Source organism: Synchiropus splendidus, chromosome 1 (genome assembly GCF_027744825.2).
Source record: "Synchiropus splendidus isolate RoL2022-P1 chromosome 1, RoL_Sspl_1.0, whole genome shotgun sequence".
NCBI classification, from domain to species: domain Eukaryota; kingdom Metazoa; phylum Chordata; class Actinopteri; order Syngnathiformes; family Callionymidae; genus Synchiropus; species Synchiropus splendidus.
In genome coordinates, this window is record NC_071334.1 from 22629286 (window position 1) to 22644763 (window position 15478).

Sequence of the window (15478 nt, forward strand, 5' to 3'; positions counted from 1 at the left end):
GCAGTTTCTGGCAGAGCAAAGAGTTTTTGTCTTTTTCCCTTTGAAGCCGAGTTATTGAGGTTCCTTGTTCATGCAGAGGTCGCTGCATCAGGATCTCTCTACTCTGAGATGCCACTGACTGGAATAACTGCTGCTCCTCTTCTGCTCTGTCTATTGGATTTTTGCTTTGGAATTGAAGGTGGTCAGAGTGCTCCAGAACAATTTTGTCACTGATCCCCCTCAGACACATGGTCACCTCTTCTCTGTTCTCCACCATGTGTTTATTTATTAAATGGCGCTCATTGTTTTTCTGATGAGTCTGAGCTTCCAACTGTTTTTTCAGGGCCTCTAGCGCCATTCTGTCCTCTTGCTGCTGACAAAGACCATCGCTATTCAACATCGGGCTCAAGTGATGGTGCCCCTGCTCAACAGTCTCACATCTTAGACCGACTTTGAAGACATCACTTGTTTCAGCACTAAGAGGCTGAATATGCTGCTGTTCTTTCAGCGAATCCAGTAGGGAACTCGATTTAGGTTCCTCTTCAAGAGGCTTTGTCTGCTTTTCTGACCCCTTTTCTGACCCCTCTTTCAGGGGTCGTGGACAGCCTTCCTCTAATTCAGGACTGTTTTGTTTCCAAGATGTATGTTCTTCCACCTGCTGATTAACAACACCCTTCACCAGACTTTGCAAATCCATCAATTCAAGGTCGTATGGCTCTATTTCTGGTCTTTGTTGAAGGAAGTCGGATAACTCGGCTACATTGTCCCACTTGAAGCCGACCTCATGATGTAAAATGACTGTCGATTTCCCTCCATGATTCCCAGGCAGCGGTTCTACAGTTGAAGTTCTGTGAGTCACAGCTGCTTTGTGTTGTGTTTGGCAGCTCATTGGTGGGTTTGCATCAAAAGGCCCTGAAATATTATCGATCTGATAAAGGGCCGAGTGTCTTGGAACAAAGCTTGGCTCACTTTTCCTGCTGCTGTCTGAGCACTGGTTATCGTTACATATGTGCTGTAAGTGGTCACTGGAAACTTGATTAAGTCTGTCACTTGGAAGCTCTATCATTCAAGTGTATTTTTATTGTTCAGGTTTATTTTAGGTCACACTCATGTGGCTTCCTGACGTAGAGATTGAGCCATGGTTCAGCTCACATTCCTCTTATACTTATGTGTTATTTGACTTCTAGTACTTTGATATTTAAATGTTATACTTTGATCAGTAATCTGTCTTCTTTGAAGTGAATGTACTATGATGTTGAACTGGCAATATCTGTTAAAAGTGCTCAAACTTCCTTTATCATAAAAAAAAAATATTGCAAAGTATTAGTTTTTAGATGTTTTAACATCTTATATTCTGATCAGTCACCCAGGTATCTTTTTAATTTTCAAACAATTTGTCGAACCTCTTTGTGGAGGATGTGTATCTGCATGAGTTGTGTGTGGTACATGCACCACTCTCTAACAACCGTCACTAGTGTACCAACTCTAAGGTCTCAACTTCTGGATGAGCAATGTGTTGACTGGCTCTCCGCCAAGGTTGGTTCCGTCCCAAGATGATTGAGTCCCGGGGCATCTTCTAAAGGTCTTGACGTTAAGTGAATGACGCAATAAGGCTTGGGACGGTTGGAGTCTGTGGTTGTGACTGAGCATGAACGCACGCACGATTGCCTAACAAAGCTTGTGCATCAAGGCAGCAGGCCTTTGAGAGGTGATGCAGGGACAAAGGGGTGACTCGCAGGTGATCTGCGTTTTCTGCAAGAGCGACTGGACAAGGGCAGTACAGTCGCAACTCTTGGTACAACGTTGTGGCTCATGTCTCAGTCCCCCCAACAGGATATGAATCCTGGTGGGGGCATGGGATGACGCTGGGAAAAGGGACCTCTTCCTTAACAAGCCCAGACAAACCTACCCCGACCTTCAGTGGAAACATGACACATCATTACACTTCGACTGGGTTTCAAGAAGGAAACGTGTCGCAGGAGACAGGGGGTTGATATGGAGGGTGGAGTTTACGGAGCAAATCTAAACAGGCACGAGGCGGGTCATCAGACTGAGCCAGCCAATGGAGGATTTCACACATATTCGTAGAACTGAAGTTACATGCACTACCACACTCAGTTCTTGATCTTGTGTTCATATTCAGATTGTATTGTGTGCCTGGCCAGGATGCAGCTCTCCGCGCCAACCTGCCTCACGCTGCTGTACACAGTGAGTAGAACGATGCGCGATGGGACGGACCTTACAATTCACGTCTACAGCCTCATTGAAAAGAGTGACTCTTGATGTCAGTGTGTCGGAAATTATGCTCACTTTGTATGGTTTGCCATGTAGTAGAAGCGTACATAAAATAGCAAGCTAATAAACTAACCATTGGACTAGTAAAATTATTTGTGATGGGTGATTTGTTCAAAACTTTGTTCAAACTTACAGATGAAAAATTGGGATTCATTTAAGTATATATTTTAGTACATATTTAGTTTAAGAATTAATCTAATTTGATATGATACAAAAGAAGTGAGGTCAGGGCAATGGTGGTAAATGTCGAACAAACTATAGCGACCTCACATTTAAGGGCAAAAAAAAATAATAAAAACATTTGGGGTAATGATGATGACGCATGGAAAACAGTGACGGTGATATTTTACAAAACTTTCCTTACTTATCTACTTCTTTAACAACTAGATTAACAGTTCTGTTTGGATCTTACTTTCACTTTCACATAAAAAAATGAAATATAATAATTCTATGAAAGCAAAAATTATGTTGCAAAAACGTTCGCTTTCATTCAAAACAATTTTCTCACCCAGTGTTCTGTAGACTCTAATATTTAGGTTGCTCGGTGGGACATTTGTTAACCAAAACTTTAAATCAAGGGCAGAACTACTTAGACCTCAAACAAGTGGAATGTAATTTGAAATGATTTCTGAGGGCAGTTTTTCTGTCTCTACTTGATGTGACTGACATGACACGTGACACCACAAAATAAATACGTACAGTAGGTGGCGCTCATGACTTAAAAATGAACCAGCTTTGCTGGTTGGTCACATCGACGATGCTTACAGAGCAGATCACGCTATCTAGTGGTAAAAACTTTAACTTCATTTTCCACGTCGCTTTCATCGTGCATGTACCTTCCACATGTGCAGGTTTGTCTTGCTGCAGCAAGTGGTTACTCGGGGCCCAGCCGCGTGAGAAGGAAGAGGGCATGGATCATGCGCCCAAAGGTCTTGAAGGAGAACACAGACTACAGCCATCAGGAATTCGTTGTGAAGGTAATGTCACTGTTGCCATGTCACCTTCTCACCATCATCTGCAGCCGAGTGTGGTTTTGTAGTTCTGACCCAAACGCACTGTGGTTGAGGCGTGAGCATGAGGGTCTTGGTGTGTAGTGGAAGCCAGGGTGACCCGACCTTCAGGTCAGATGTGAGGACGATTCCCTGAACGAGTGAACGGAAAGCAGAAGGAAAGATGAGTGGCTCAGCCACGAGAGGGCGCACAAGGACTGGTTTCCAGTCGCTGGTTGTCTGACAGACAAAACACATGGGGAGGGAGGGAAAGGTTGGCTAAACATGAAGAATAGTGCCTTAAGTTAATGGGAGAATCAGATGTTGAAATCAATCACACATAGAGTTTGAGCTTTGTAACTGTTTTTAGTTCAGAATATTTGGGTGTGTCTCTGCTGACACACCTTTGTCACTCCTGCCTGTTTGTCAACGAACTACATACAATGGCTCCCATGATCACACCTACAATGAAATGGCTTGGTCACAGCAGTGTCACACAACACACACGCACAGCGCCATCAGCTCTCTGTGTGAGTCACAACTCCCAGCCCTCTGACACTCCTGCCCCCCGGGGCACGGAGAGGAGCAGGACAGACGGGTTGGACATATCCGTACCTGAATTATGGTTAGAATTTACATTCTTTGCTCATTTATTCTGACTGAAGAATAGACAAACTTGCTCATTTGTTTATCCCAAATAACAGATATATCGATGTACAGTTGTAGTGTATCCACTGCCTTATAAATGTCCCCTTTCCCCTGCCGTATCAGAAGCGGTCACTCCAGCCCCCCCGAATCCTCAGCAGTCACGTAGACAACAGAGTGTGTCACCCTTTTGGGTTCATCCTCCTGATACATTTCAAAGTGCAGGTGGAATTGGGGTCAGAAAGTTCTGTATGAGGTTGGGATACACAAATGTACAAGATGCCCTCACGACAAGCTTCAAACATGAATCCACTGTCTTTTCAAATTCTGCATTGAAATAACAGTGAGTCAGCTTGACACCTCGGCCTCATTTCGTCCTCAAAGGCCCCATCTGTCCACAATAAGCTCTGTTGTCATCTTTTCCACAGATTCGATCTGATCTAGAAGAGATAGCGGGAATTGTGTACTCACTGCAGGGCATCGGTGCAAACGACGTGTTTCATGTCAATTCCCAAAATGGATACATCAAGCTGAGCAAAACACTTGACAGGGAGCACGTCGATTCATACCATGTAAGTAACAAAGCAGACACAATGTGGACAAAAAAACAAGTCTGGCGTAGAAATGTGGAGAGAATGCCTGTGATTTCCTTCCTTCTACCTGCAGCTCGTTGGCGTAGCCTCCTTCAGAGATGGAACTGTGGCTGAGAAAGTTGACATTCTGATCAAAGTGCTGGATGAAAACGACAACAGTCCTGTGTTCGCCATAAGCAAACCTGTGTCCATAGATGAACTCAGCTCTACAGGTGAGTGCTTCTAGCCGTGTTCAGGTCATGTGCTATACTGTCATTGAAAGCTGTTCATCCCCGTGTATGTTTCATATCTCAGATCCTTGTTTGAGCAATTACTCAACATATTTTACAAGAGACAGGAATGAAACCTGTTTGTCGGTTGACAATAAATGTGTGCAATTGACAAGCTATATTTCAAGCAGCTCTTGGCAAACCTTGCGCGATGATTTGTGGCTACAGGCACATTTGTTGCGAAAGCAAACGCGACGGATGCAGACGAGCCAGGAAATCCCAACTCACAGATCAAATACAGCATCCTGAGTGAAGATCCTCCTGAAGGCATGTTCTACATCACTGGTGACGGACACATTCATGTCAACAAGCCTTTGCTGGACAGAGAGGTGGGAACCATGTGTGTTTGTGTTTCAGTCAACACAACCGCTGCTTATATGCGTGGCCTTTACACTGGCAGAGACAGGATCGATACATTCTGAAGATCACAGGACAGGATTTAAGTGGTTCACCGGGTGGGAACACCGCGACAGGCACCGTCACCATTAATGTCCTTGATGTCAACGACAACCCGCCTACTTTTGAAAAGGCCACAGTGAGTTTCTCACTGAGCAGGTGTTCATGACAACAACTACATTCACAGCTGTAACCATGTATTCCACTTGCAGTATGAGATAAACATCGAGGAGAACTCACAGGGAATAGAGGTGTTAAGGATCAAAACAGAGGACCTGGACCAGAGGAACACTGTCAACTGGGAAGCAGTGTATGATATAGTCAAGGGCAACGAGGCAGAACACTTCAGCATCCACACAGACCTCAAAACCAACGAGGGAGTCCTGATACTTGACAAGGTACCTTCTATTAAACGGCACTTTCTTCCCATTGTCTGGTTGATTCATGAGCTAGTAAAGACATGACAGGTTACTTAATGCAAGTCAAGTAAAGCACACAGCTTCCTCATAAAAAAACAACTATTCTCTCCTGCTGACAGACATTTCACTGAAAAGTTTACTGACAGTTTACTGAATAAAGATGCTAAACTTACTGAGACAGTTTCACTGGGATGCTAATATATGACATCAACATTAAGTTCCAGCCAATCTTGAACAGTTACACGTCAAAGACTACATACGTTTTACTGATACAACTCCAACAATACAGACTACATGATTCTTTTCTGGCGAAATAAAGTTGGCTAACAACATTTCCAAATGTCATACTACAGCCGGCGGATTTTGAGAATGTCAAGGAACTGAAGCTTGTTTTGGCAGTCAGGAACAGGGCTCCTATCTTTCATGGACCAGACCCCAGAACTCGAACCGACACTTGTTCAGTCATAGTCCATGTGATAAACCAAGTCGAAGGACCATATTTCGACCCAGAAGTCAAAGTTATACCCATCGGAGAAGGAGGATCTGACATCAACATCAAAGATGTCATCGCCCGATATGCAGCCACCAATGAAGAAACAAAAAGACCTGCAGAGAATGTCCGGTCAGTAAACTCAACAAACCAGTGACGCGCAGTCAGTGGAGGCAGGGATGTGATCGCACGGAATTTTTTATTTTTATTTTTATTTATTTTTTTATGTCTGGTGATTTGTTCTTTGTTATTTTCCATCTCACTTCATTCCTCATTTTACTTTTTAAAAAATTTCAAAATTGCTGTATTTTTACCTTAACAGTTCAAATACTGTGAGGAGACATGCAGGGAGGCAGCAGCCTGCTGAGCCTCCCTTGGCTTGCGTCATGACTCTGGTCACGTTCTCGGCACGCTGGGAACTGAAAATGCATCAGGGGAGGCACGCACTTCTCCTGTCTCAAGGAAGGTGCCAAAATTTTTCCCACGACTGCCTGTGTGTAACGTGCAGTTATGGGAAAAATATATTATTCATTATTCACTGGAATATTGCACTCAGAGTTCTGGTTTCTGTTGATGATTTAATGTTGACACTGCAGGAACCACCTGCAGGGCGGTTAGAAAGGAACTAGGGAGGACAGGATGAGTGCCTGAAATGGGCTCACAGGATTCTGTGCACACAGGGTCTGAGGACTGCTCTCCAATTGTACAATGCATTTCTTCCTTTGCTTAAACTCATCCAGGTTTCAGTTATTATAATCTTTTTTGTGCTGAGCAAGCATAACTTGACAAGACACAGTGCAGTTCTATTAGACGCACTGAATATTTTGCGGGGGCAGGTGGGAGTAGACAGACGTAGCGGGTGGCGGAAATGGTCAGATGTTTGCAGTGTGAGCCGTCTGAAGAAAAACAGTCCCGCGCACACGTGTAAATCTGATTATGATGACACCAATGCCTCCCTTGCTATGAACCTCACTACAACAAACCCCTGTGCCTGACCAGATAACTTACAATGCTTTTCTGTTGAAGATATTTGAAAGGATCTGACCCGGATAACTGGTTGATCATCGATCCAGCGACAGCTGAAATCAAATTGAACAAATTGCCCGACAGAGAATCGCCGTTCTTGATCAATGGAACCTACTATGCCAAGGTCCTGTGCGTCTCCAACGGTAGGTTTGTCAGTAGCGCAGTAAAGTTAGGGGACGTGAAACACGAGCTCAGCAGACAATGCCATGTCTGCCTGCCTCACCTCTACTAGAAAGGTCATTTTTAAATGTTCATAAAAAGAGTCTAAAAAGTTATTCATCCTACTGTCAACAACACCTTTTTTTCCTTCTCTTACTCCAATGTTTACAGCTCAGCTCCTGAAAATTCTTCATAATTATCTGGAGTGCATGACCACACATCTTCCCAATGATACAGTGGTGATCATAGCATGAACTGTACTTGAAACCTGTGTTCTCTGTAGTTAAACCACTTTACTCCCTGTCGCGAGATAAATCCAATCTAATCCGAATTGTGCTTGGTTTAGGAAAACTTTGCACACAGGCAAGAGTAGTAATACAGCAGTAGTCATTGTGAGAAGTCTTAACATTTTGTAAACTTTGGAAAAAGACTGTATGCAACAACACCTTCAGTCAGCTTCATATGCTACAGTGTTAATCTTGTCAGTGTCTTCTGCACTGAAGCAACCCACATTTTGCTTTAGGCGAGACGCTATTTCTCATTGCACTTGGCAGCATTAAAAAAGCCATGGTATATTCAACACTGTATGAACGGCCATCCTAACAGATCCCACCAACTAGGAAAGTGTTTTAGAATAAAGTGCTGTCAAAAATAAAATAAAATAGCAAAGGCTGATCACAAATTCAATTCAATTCAGTCTGACGGCCGAGGGGAAGAAGCTGTTCCTGTGACAGGAGGTAGCCTCCTACTAGAGGGAAGAGGAACAAACAGTCCATGACCAGGGTGAGAAGGGTCTCACTCTGACTCGAAAATGCATGACTGTTCTTTTTTTTGTCTTCTGACAGACATGCCACCTAAAACAGCCACTGGCACACTGGCCATTCAAGTGGAAGACTCCAATGATAACTGTCCCACCCTAACCACCAAGGCCCACATGATGTGCATAAACAAAGGAGCTGTTTTTGTCCAAGCTCATGATGAAGATCTGTACCCAAATGGGCCTCCTTTCCAGTTCACCATCGTCCCAGAGGGCACTCAGGGGAAATGGGAGACAGAACATTTGAATGGTGAGTGAATCAAGACATGGCCAAAAAGTGTGACGTGCGTTTCTTCCTTGCCTCCCTTATTTATCATTTTCAGACACAACGGTTATCCTAAGAGCCTTGGAGTCCACCTGGCCTGGTTCATACAAAGTGCAGTTTCTAATCCAGGATGAGCAGGGACACGCATGTCCTGATCCACAGATCCTCAAAGTGTCAGTGTGTACATGTGAAGATGGAGTGACGTGCGGGAAAAAAGGAGGCGACGGTCAGCCCAGTAAAGACGTTAGTGTTGGAACTGCATGCATTGGACTGGTTATCCTGGGACTGCTGCTCCTACTGCGTACGTGCACATTTCTTATTTGGAAGTTGCATGAAGAGACAGGATGGGTACAGTGTCAATGATGAGTGGACGCTCAAAAGCAACCGAGCCACACTGTGACTTCACTGTGTTGTTGTGTTCACAGTCCTCCCATTGATCCTGATAGTCTGTAAATGCGGTCATGAGATGAATAATGACATTCCTTGTGAAGGCGAATCATACGCTTTCAAGTACAACTCTGAAGGCCCAGGAGAAAACACAGTATGTAAAAGGCAAACTTCTCTGCATGCTTCAATGTATTAAGAGCGGTAAAAATATGAATCTGCTACCAGAGTGAAGTCACTGAGGGCAACTGAAGGGAAGGAAACTTCTTGATGTATCATCTTAGTGCTGTTGAAGAGTGTTGCACTTGTGTTTCACATCTACCACCTGTTTTTTTGTTGTTGTTTTTTTCCCACTGCAGGCATGGCCATTGATCATCAAGCAGACAAAGGCCGACGTCAACAGCACAGTGTTCGGCACAGCTCAGTCCACAGGACAAGCATTAAACAACAGCAGTTATCAGTACTTAGGTGAGGAAGTGTGGGTGACGGATAAAGTCGGCAAACAGTATTCCATTTACAATAACGCAATGGACCATCAACACATGAGAGGAAGTGTTTTTGAGCGCCTGGCCGTGTCACGTCATTTTCTTGGAGAATATTTCACACAGGTGAGTGACAGTGGAACTTCATCTTTCACGGTTTCAGTTTATGACCCATGTGTTTACCTGCTGTTTCTGACAAATGATCCTTTTCAACAGAAAGTCAACAGTGGAAATGACTATGCAGCAGATATGGACAGCACTCTCGAATATCATTTTGAGGGTCAGGGTTCTCCCGCTGGTTCAGTGGGCTGTTGCAGTCTTTTGATGCCGGACAATGAACTGCACTTCCTCGATGACCTCAATGAGCCGGAGTTCAAGAAACTTGCTGAAGTGTGTAGTGGTTTTACTGCACCTACTAAAGTCAAAATGCAAACCAGTCCTGATCTGAGGCTACACTCCAGCTCTCACATGGTAGGGTCAACTCTCTCAGATGCTGAGCACACGTTCACAACAGAGGATGGTGTGGTCAAACACAAATCTGAGTGCTCTCAGGCAGTGAAGGAGAACTTGGCTGTAATGACGGAAGGTATAAGTACAGCACAAACAGTCACAGAGCGAGGCCAAGTGTTGCTTCTGCAGCAGCCCATCTACTACGCCTCCAACCCTGTGATGCAACCAGTGCACTACGTGGTTCAGCCCCAAGTCCAGGCAACCATGGTCCTCACAGAGGCACCTGCTACTCATCTTCAAAGCATGGTTTTGGCGTCTGAGGCGGCATTAAGGTCAACAGCCAACGCCGCTGCAATGGTTTTGCTTGAGGGAAGTCAGCAACAAGAAAACTGTTTTAATTTGATCCAACCTGAAGTCGCCCAAACCATGATGGTTACTGAGAGCAAGGCCGCAGGGAGGCCGCTGAAAGTTAAGAACAACCAGTCAAAGTTTGTATCTGGAGGCCGTTCAGAGGCCTCTGGGTTTCAGAGAGTGCAGATGGTTGAAGGGTGTCCAAGCACAGGAGGAAACCGAACAAAGAGGGTTGAGAGTCTGTCCCCCAAGCGGCAAGTCTCTGCGTCCCAGAGACGCCATCAACAGCAGCGGTAGAGCATCCAGTGCTCCAGCCACAACAGCAGAAAACCCACGGAAGTAGCGATGAAAGAATCCAAATGAGTGAAAATTCTTGAGACCAGGGGCGTCCAAATCATTTCGGGGTGCAGGTTTTTGTTCCAACCGAGCAAGCCCACACAGTTCAACCAAAGAGGTGTCAGCTGAAACAAGCAACATCAGATGTGATTACACTCCAAAGACACCTGCACCTTTGTGGAACAGTTCAGACAGGCCTGCTCTCGGCTATCAACATGTATTTTTGGCAGACTGACTTTGTGGCGAGGATCTGAAAGATGAACTAGCAGAATGTATTTGCAAGTAGTTGCAAGACTTCCTTAAGTCTTACCTCCATCAGTCCACTAAGGCAGACATGAAAAAGACTGGTTTTAAAGCTGCCTATTTGTCAGTCAGCTAAAGTTCACTTGAATGTATTACAATGTGATTTATTGAAAATGAAATGCCGATTCATTTAATCTGTGAAACATTTTAAACAAAGTCGATTAAAGCCTCTCTTTCTGATTTGATCGTTGAAGGACATTTTATTTGAAATGCAAAAATATTTTCCCTACATTTCGAAAAGCAGTTTCTGTCCTTTCTTTCCTCATGGGTTTCCAGTCTATTTTGCCTTGCCTTTTCCCAAATGTAGGTGCTTTTTCAACAGGTGAAATTTCCACGGAAAATATGGCGTCTGGGTGTGTCTCTGGTAGGAGTGACTTTGATAACATTACCAGACATGTCAAAGCTGCTGTCTCAGCTCTTTCTTGTGTGACTAAAAAGGGCTTCCTGCAGAACCGGTTTTGTCAGAGCTTACCAAATGCTGTCACTCCACCCACTGAACCAAAGTCACAGGACCTCTCTCTCTGTTGAAACAGAGTTTGAAGTCATCTGAAACATATGAAAAGCCTGCTATAGTTCTTTCCACAACCATTAAAATCTTTTGAACTAACAAAACATGACATGGGTAGCCAGTCAGATCAGACACCTGATTATTATTATTTCATTTTTTTTATCATTTCTTTTGTTCATAGGCAGCAACTGTTCCTGAGAAACTATGACTGATACGTCACCTGTAGTGAGACTCTCTCGACGGTGATTCACTCAGACACGCCTGATCAGGAATGGATTAGGACGTGCCACACCCTGACTGTTTACTGCACACACAGGCGCATCGCAGATGCATCACTTGTTGTGTATCTCATCTTTACCAACCCCAGAAGTATGTGAAAAAAGTTGCAGTGATCTGACAAGGAGTTTGATATGCACTTCCCAGAGCCATTTCAGGAAGTATAGACCAGTCGCTGATCCCAAACAAAGCATTAACATCAACATGACTTAAGAAATAAGATTCTAAACAATCCAGGAATGAGATCAGCTCAAGCAAAAGCACATTTATTACTGTTCATTTCTTTCCTATTTCCTATTTGCTATTGGGCTGGTGTATGTAGCTCCATACCAGTTCAGGAGAACTGAAAAATTGAAGTATTTTCTGAGGCCCAGTTGCCAAATTCAAAGCTTTTGTTGCGTGATGACCCAGATAACTGAGCTCTCTCACAGACAACCGCTTCATTCACAGCCAAAAGCAGCCTCGAAAATCAGACCGCCATTTGGGACACCTTTTGCTTCGCCCGTGACATGAGTAAATAGTAATTCATCACAGGTATAAATGTTGACACTGAACCGAATTATCAAAGCAACATTGATAAAAACATTTTAAGCATTTCTATTTACTCTAAAGTTTGCACATGTCACCGAGCGATTGGGATTCCAACTTGGACACAACTCCTATTTAGAATTGTTTTCGTGTCTTTTAAATCCCATGAGATTCCTCAAGGTGAAAAAGCAAATCCACCTCCATAAGTACTGACCAAGCAGGTGGAAGCTCTCTGCCCCGGAGGTGTTTCACAATCACAGTGACAGGTGGATCTGCTGGGCTGTGTACTGACTATCCAGAACAACAATCTCCATTTACAGGTCACTGTCCTGCATGACAATGAGTGTGAATAAGGTTCTTTAAATTGCAGTGAGTGTTATTCTCTCTTTCAGGTTTTCCATAAAACCACAGAGAAGCATCTAACATCACAATTCATGTTTGTTGTTTTACCAGAATAACACAATTCTAGGCCACAGTTGTGCTCTCTCTCACGCCCTTGGAAAGAATCCTACTGTTTCTTGAGGCCAGTACTCCAACAAAATGCATCACAGCTTCCTTGTCCTGTTATTGTTTTCATTGAAACTGAGATGCCATTGGCAGAAGTACAAAATACTTTATAGCTATTTTCTCTCATGAAAATATGAACTGACTCACTGCAGTACTATATAGAGTACAGTGAAATCAAGGTTAATAGTTCACCTTAAGTTCCTTTGAAAATGCCAAGCCCATTTTCAAAGGAACTTAAGGTTTAGTGTTTCTTCAACTTGAAACTTTTAGTATTTCTGCCATCTGAGCACAGTTGTTAAATTGGCTCAAAGATTATTCATAACTTGTAAGACTCTAAATCTATTAAAAAGATGGCAGAACTCTACTTCTACACCTCCTGAAAGACTACGCTGGTAGGACGCCATCTTTATCATACACAAACAATTCATCCGACATGTTTGATCCTGTTGATGGTTTGCTAGGCAAAATCATTTCAACCAGTTAAAACAAAATGAAATGAGCACATTATAAAACTAAACCGATACAGCTTGTCAGTGAAACAGACTGCCAAAACAAACAAGCATGAAACCACAATTTGATGAGTCAATATTTTCAAAGCACCGACCATGATACAAGTGACGAGTCTGAGCATGTGTCATGACGCAGTGAAGTATGAAAGTGGAATTCTCACTCACAGGTCAAGCCTCCTCCCATGCTTAGAACACAATGACACATTTAAATCCACTTTGATAGTTTAACACGAGAGTCCACAGGAGCATCAGAACCACATTAGACCCACTTCCCATAATACTGTATGGTAGGTATCTCTGTTATCTGGTAGCCTGCTGTCTGTCACTACTGAAGGCCTGTTCAGGGGGTTCTCAAGAGGTCAACAATTTGAGAGAAAGAGCTGTGACAGCAACTTCAACAGTTAAGATTCCTGTCCAACCAAAAATACCTGTTTGCAACCCCCTCCCACAAGACACTTTGGCCCATATGATGGTTTCCAAATGAGTAACATACCAGCAGACAATGCTTGCAAACCACACTTGATGAAAGTGTTGACAGTTGTTTTCAACAACTCTACACGGGAGACGGGAGACGATGCCGCAAGCTAGCAGTATTCACTTGCCACAAGTGAGAAGAAATTCAGCGAAACTGGCTCGTCTTCAACTGAAGAACTCTCTTTCACGTCAAGTTGACCTCCAATATTTATTTTTGATTTATATTGCCATAATAAGGGTGTGAAAAATATCCTAGTGAAATATCCAGTGTTGTCGGAATTGTAAATAATCTTCCAACAGATCACTGCATCTAGTTTATGGCCCACGTTTTCCAGTATTTCTAAGCAAGATAAAACATCTCAGTACTGAACCATTCTGAGAAGCATTTCGATGTTTGGTGACAGTGAAAGTCACAACTATATTATCTCAGGAGCGGAAAAACTCTCATGCCGCGTCTCAAAGAACTTCTTTCAAGGCCCACATGAATGCCACTGAATTCAGCCACTGAGGAGTCAAATAACAAGGCGATCACACAGGAGAGGAGAACTAAGAAGAATTTGGTGGTGGCTGCTTGTTCACTCACTTTACCTTCCAGAGAGTCAAAAGGCGATTCATTTTTGTTAAGACTGTCATCACATGGTGTTTTCCCTTTACATTTTGTTGATGCTGTTTCATCAACCAAAGAAACCTGAGAGCAATGAAACATTAAAAACTACATTATTTTTTCTAACAGATTAAACCCATCTTGGAAACCACCCTTTTCTGAGACTGGTGTTGGTAGACTGGTGTATTGAGGGCGGACCTTTGTTTGGATAGTAATGATTTTAGTTAAAGTGACTCAAGGCTTGCGTGAGATCATCGAACCTGCCATATTATAGAATGATATTTACGGCTTTAAGTGTAGACAACAAGTAAGTCTTAACTGAAAACGGATTTCGACTCATACAGTGGCGATGGAATGTGGATGAGTAGAGACTTTTAGATGAGAAAAATATGAGAGTGTGGGGTCATATGCAATTCATCACAGGATTCAAATCTGAAGTGCTGGTTGTACAGAATATAATTTTTAAAATGAATATTTTGACCAACATGATACAGGATATGAATCTGGAGACTATTTTAGCCATCTGAAAAGACATGCATTTAATATGAATTATACATACATGTTTATTTAATTTGGAGTCTGATAAAGTACAGTCTGTTAAGTCCCACACAGCTCAGAGTCAAAAATGAGATCTTTGAAGCTCATGTTAAAATGAGCGTCTAACATTGAATAATATGGCTTGTATAGACCTGTCAAAAATGGAACTAACCCAAAGTGAGATAATGTATGAGTTGTTTTGTTGCAACATGTAAAAAGAGATGCATGGAAGAATACTGCGACACAGTATTACAGTGAATACCAAAGTCAGATTGAATGGCCTCTTGAGATTTTATTCATTATCCAAGTGTGGCCCAAGCGTGTTCTGTTCTAATTTGGGTGTTGAGATACTGCGCAGGTACAGCCATAGCAAATAACTGGTGAAAAAGGGGGCGAGACTCCAGCGCGAGTGTTTATCCAGTGTTTATTATTCATTTTCTTTCTGCTGTTTACCCCTGTTACAGGCCCCGACATGTGTGGAACGAGTCTACAGACCCCACCCACAGTGGCATCCTGGCAGAGCTACCACCCTTGTTTGGATTTTATCTGCTGCCAGTTGTTTCATCCTCAATTCCTTTCCTGCCATGGTGCCTCTATATTGGGCAATACGCCCAACACTATTACCCCGAACAACTGTGTGACTCGGAGGGCATTGAGGAAGTGCCACAATTCTACAATGAGATGAGGTGCGTGGCGTGATGACAAATGATACTAGAAAAACCTTTGATGGTATAGATTTAATAGGTTATTCATTTCTACGGCTGAAAATTACAGAGTACTTGTACAAAGAAGCAGTGACTCTAGTCACTGTCAGCGTCACTTGATCACACACTGGCCGAGAAAGACAAGTGCGTCATGAGCCTCGCAACACAGACCGCCACCATACC

At 43.2% G+C, this 15478-nt stretch overlaps 1 protein-coding gene across 3 annotated transcripts; it reads left to right on the forward strand.

The window, feature by feature from the left end:
• Window positions 1–1448: 1448 nt before the first annotated feature.
• Window positions 1449–10828, forward strand: LOC128767266 (desmoglein-2.1-like). Of its 3 annotated transcripts, XM_053879212.1 has the most exons (15): window positions 1449–1515; window positions 2123–2187; window positions 3126–3251; window positions 4337–4480; window positions 4575–4713; window positions 4939–5099; window positions 5171–5305; window positions 5379–5564; window positions 5939–6207; window positions 7102–7244; window positions 8106–8327; window positions 8401–8643; window positions 8768–8883; window positions 9086–9334; window positions 9425–10828. In XM_053879212.1, exons 2-15 carry the CDS (start codon window positions 2146–2148, stop codon window positions 10304–10306), a joined length of 3057 nt encoding a protein of 1018 aa, XP_053735187.1. In that variant the 5' UTR covers window positions 1449–1515; window positions 2123–2145; the 3' UTR covers window positions 10307–10828. The 3 variants fall into 3 exon arrangements, with proteins under 3 accessions (XP_053735187.1, XP_053735170.1, XP_053735178.1); XM_053879195.1 differs by lacking the exon at window positions 1449–1515 and having other exon boundaries at window positions 1826–2187; XM_053879203.1 differs by lacking the exon at window positions 1449–1515 and having other exon boundaries at window positions 2165–2263.
• The last annotated feature ends 4650 nt before the right edge of the window (window positions 10829–15478 follow it).

Coding starts and splice junctions, on each gene's coding strand:
- LOC128767266 (XM_053879195.1), top strand. CDS start 2,080: ATGCACTACCACACTCAGTTCTTGATCTTGTGTTCATATTCAGATTGT. Junction 4,714..4,938: donor AGATGAACTCAGCTCTACAG/GTGAGTGCTTCT, acceptor TTGTGGCTACAG/GCACATTTGTTGCGAAAGCA. Junction 5,565..5,938: donor GAGTCCTGATACTTGACAAG/GTACCTTCTATT, acceptor GTCATACTACAG/CCGGCGGATTTTGAGAATGT.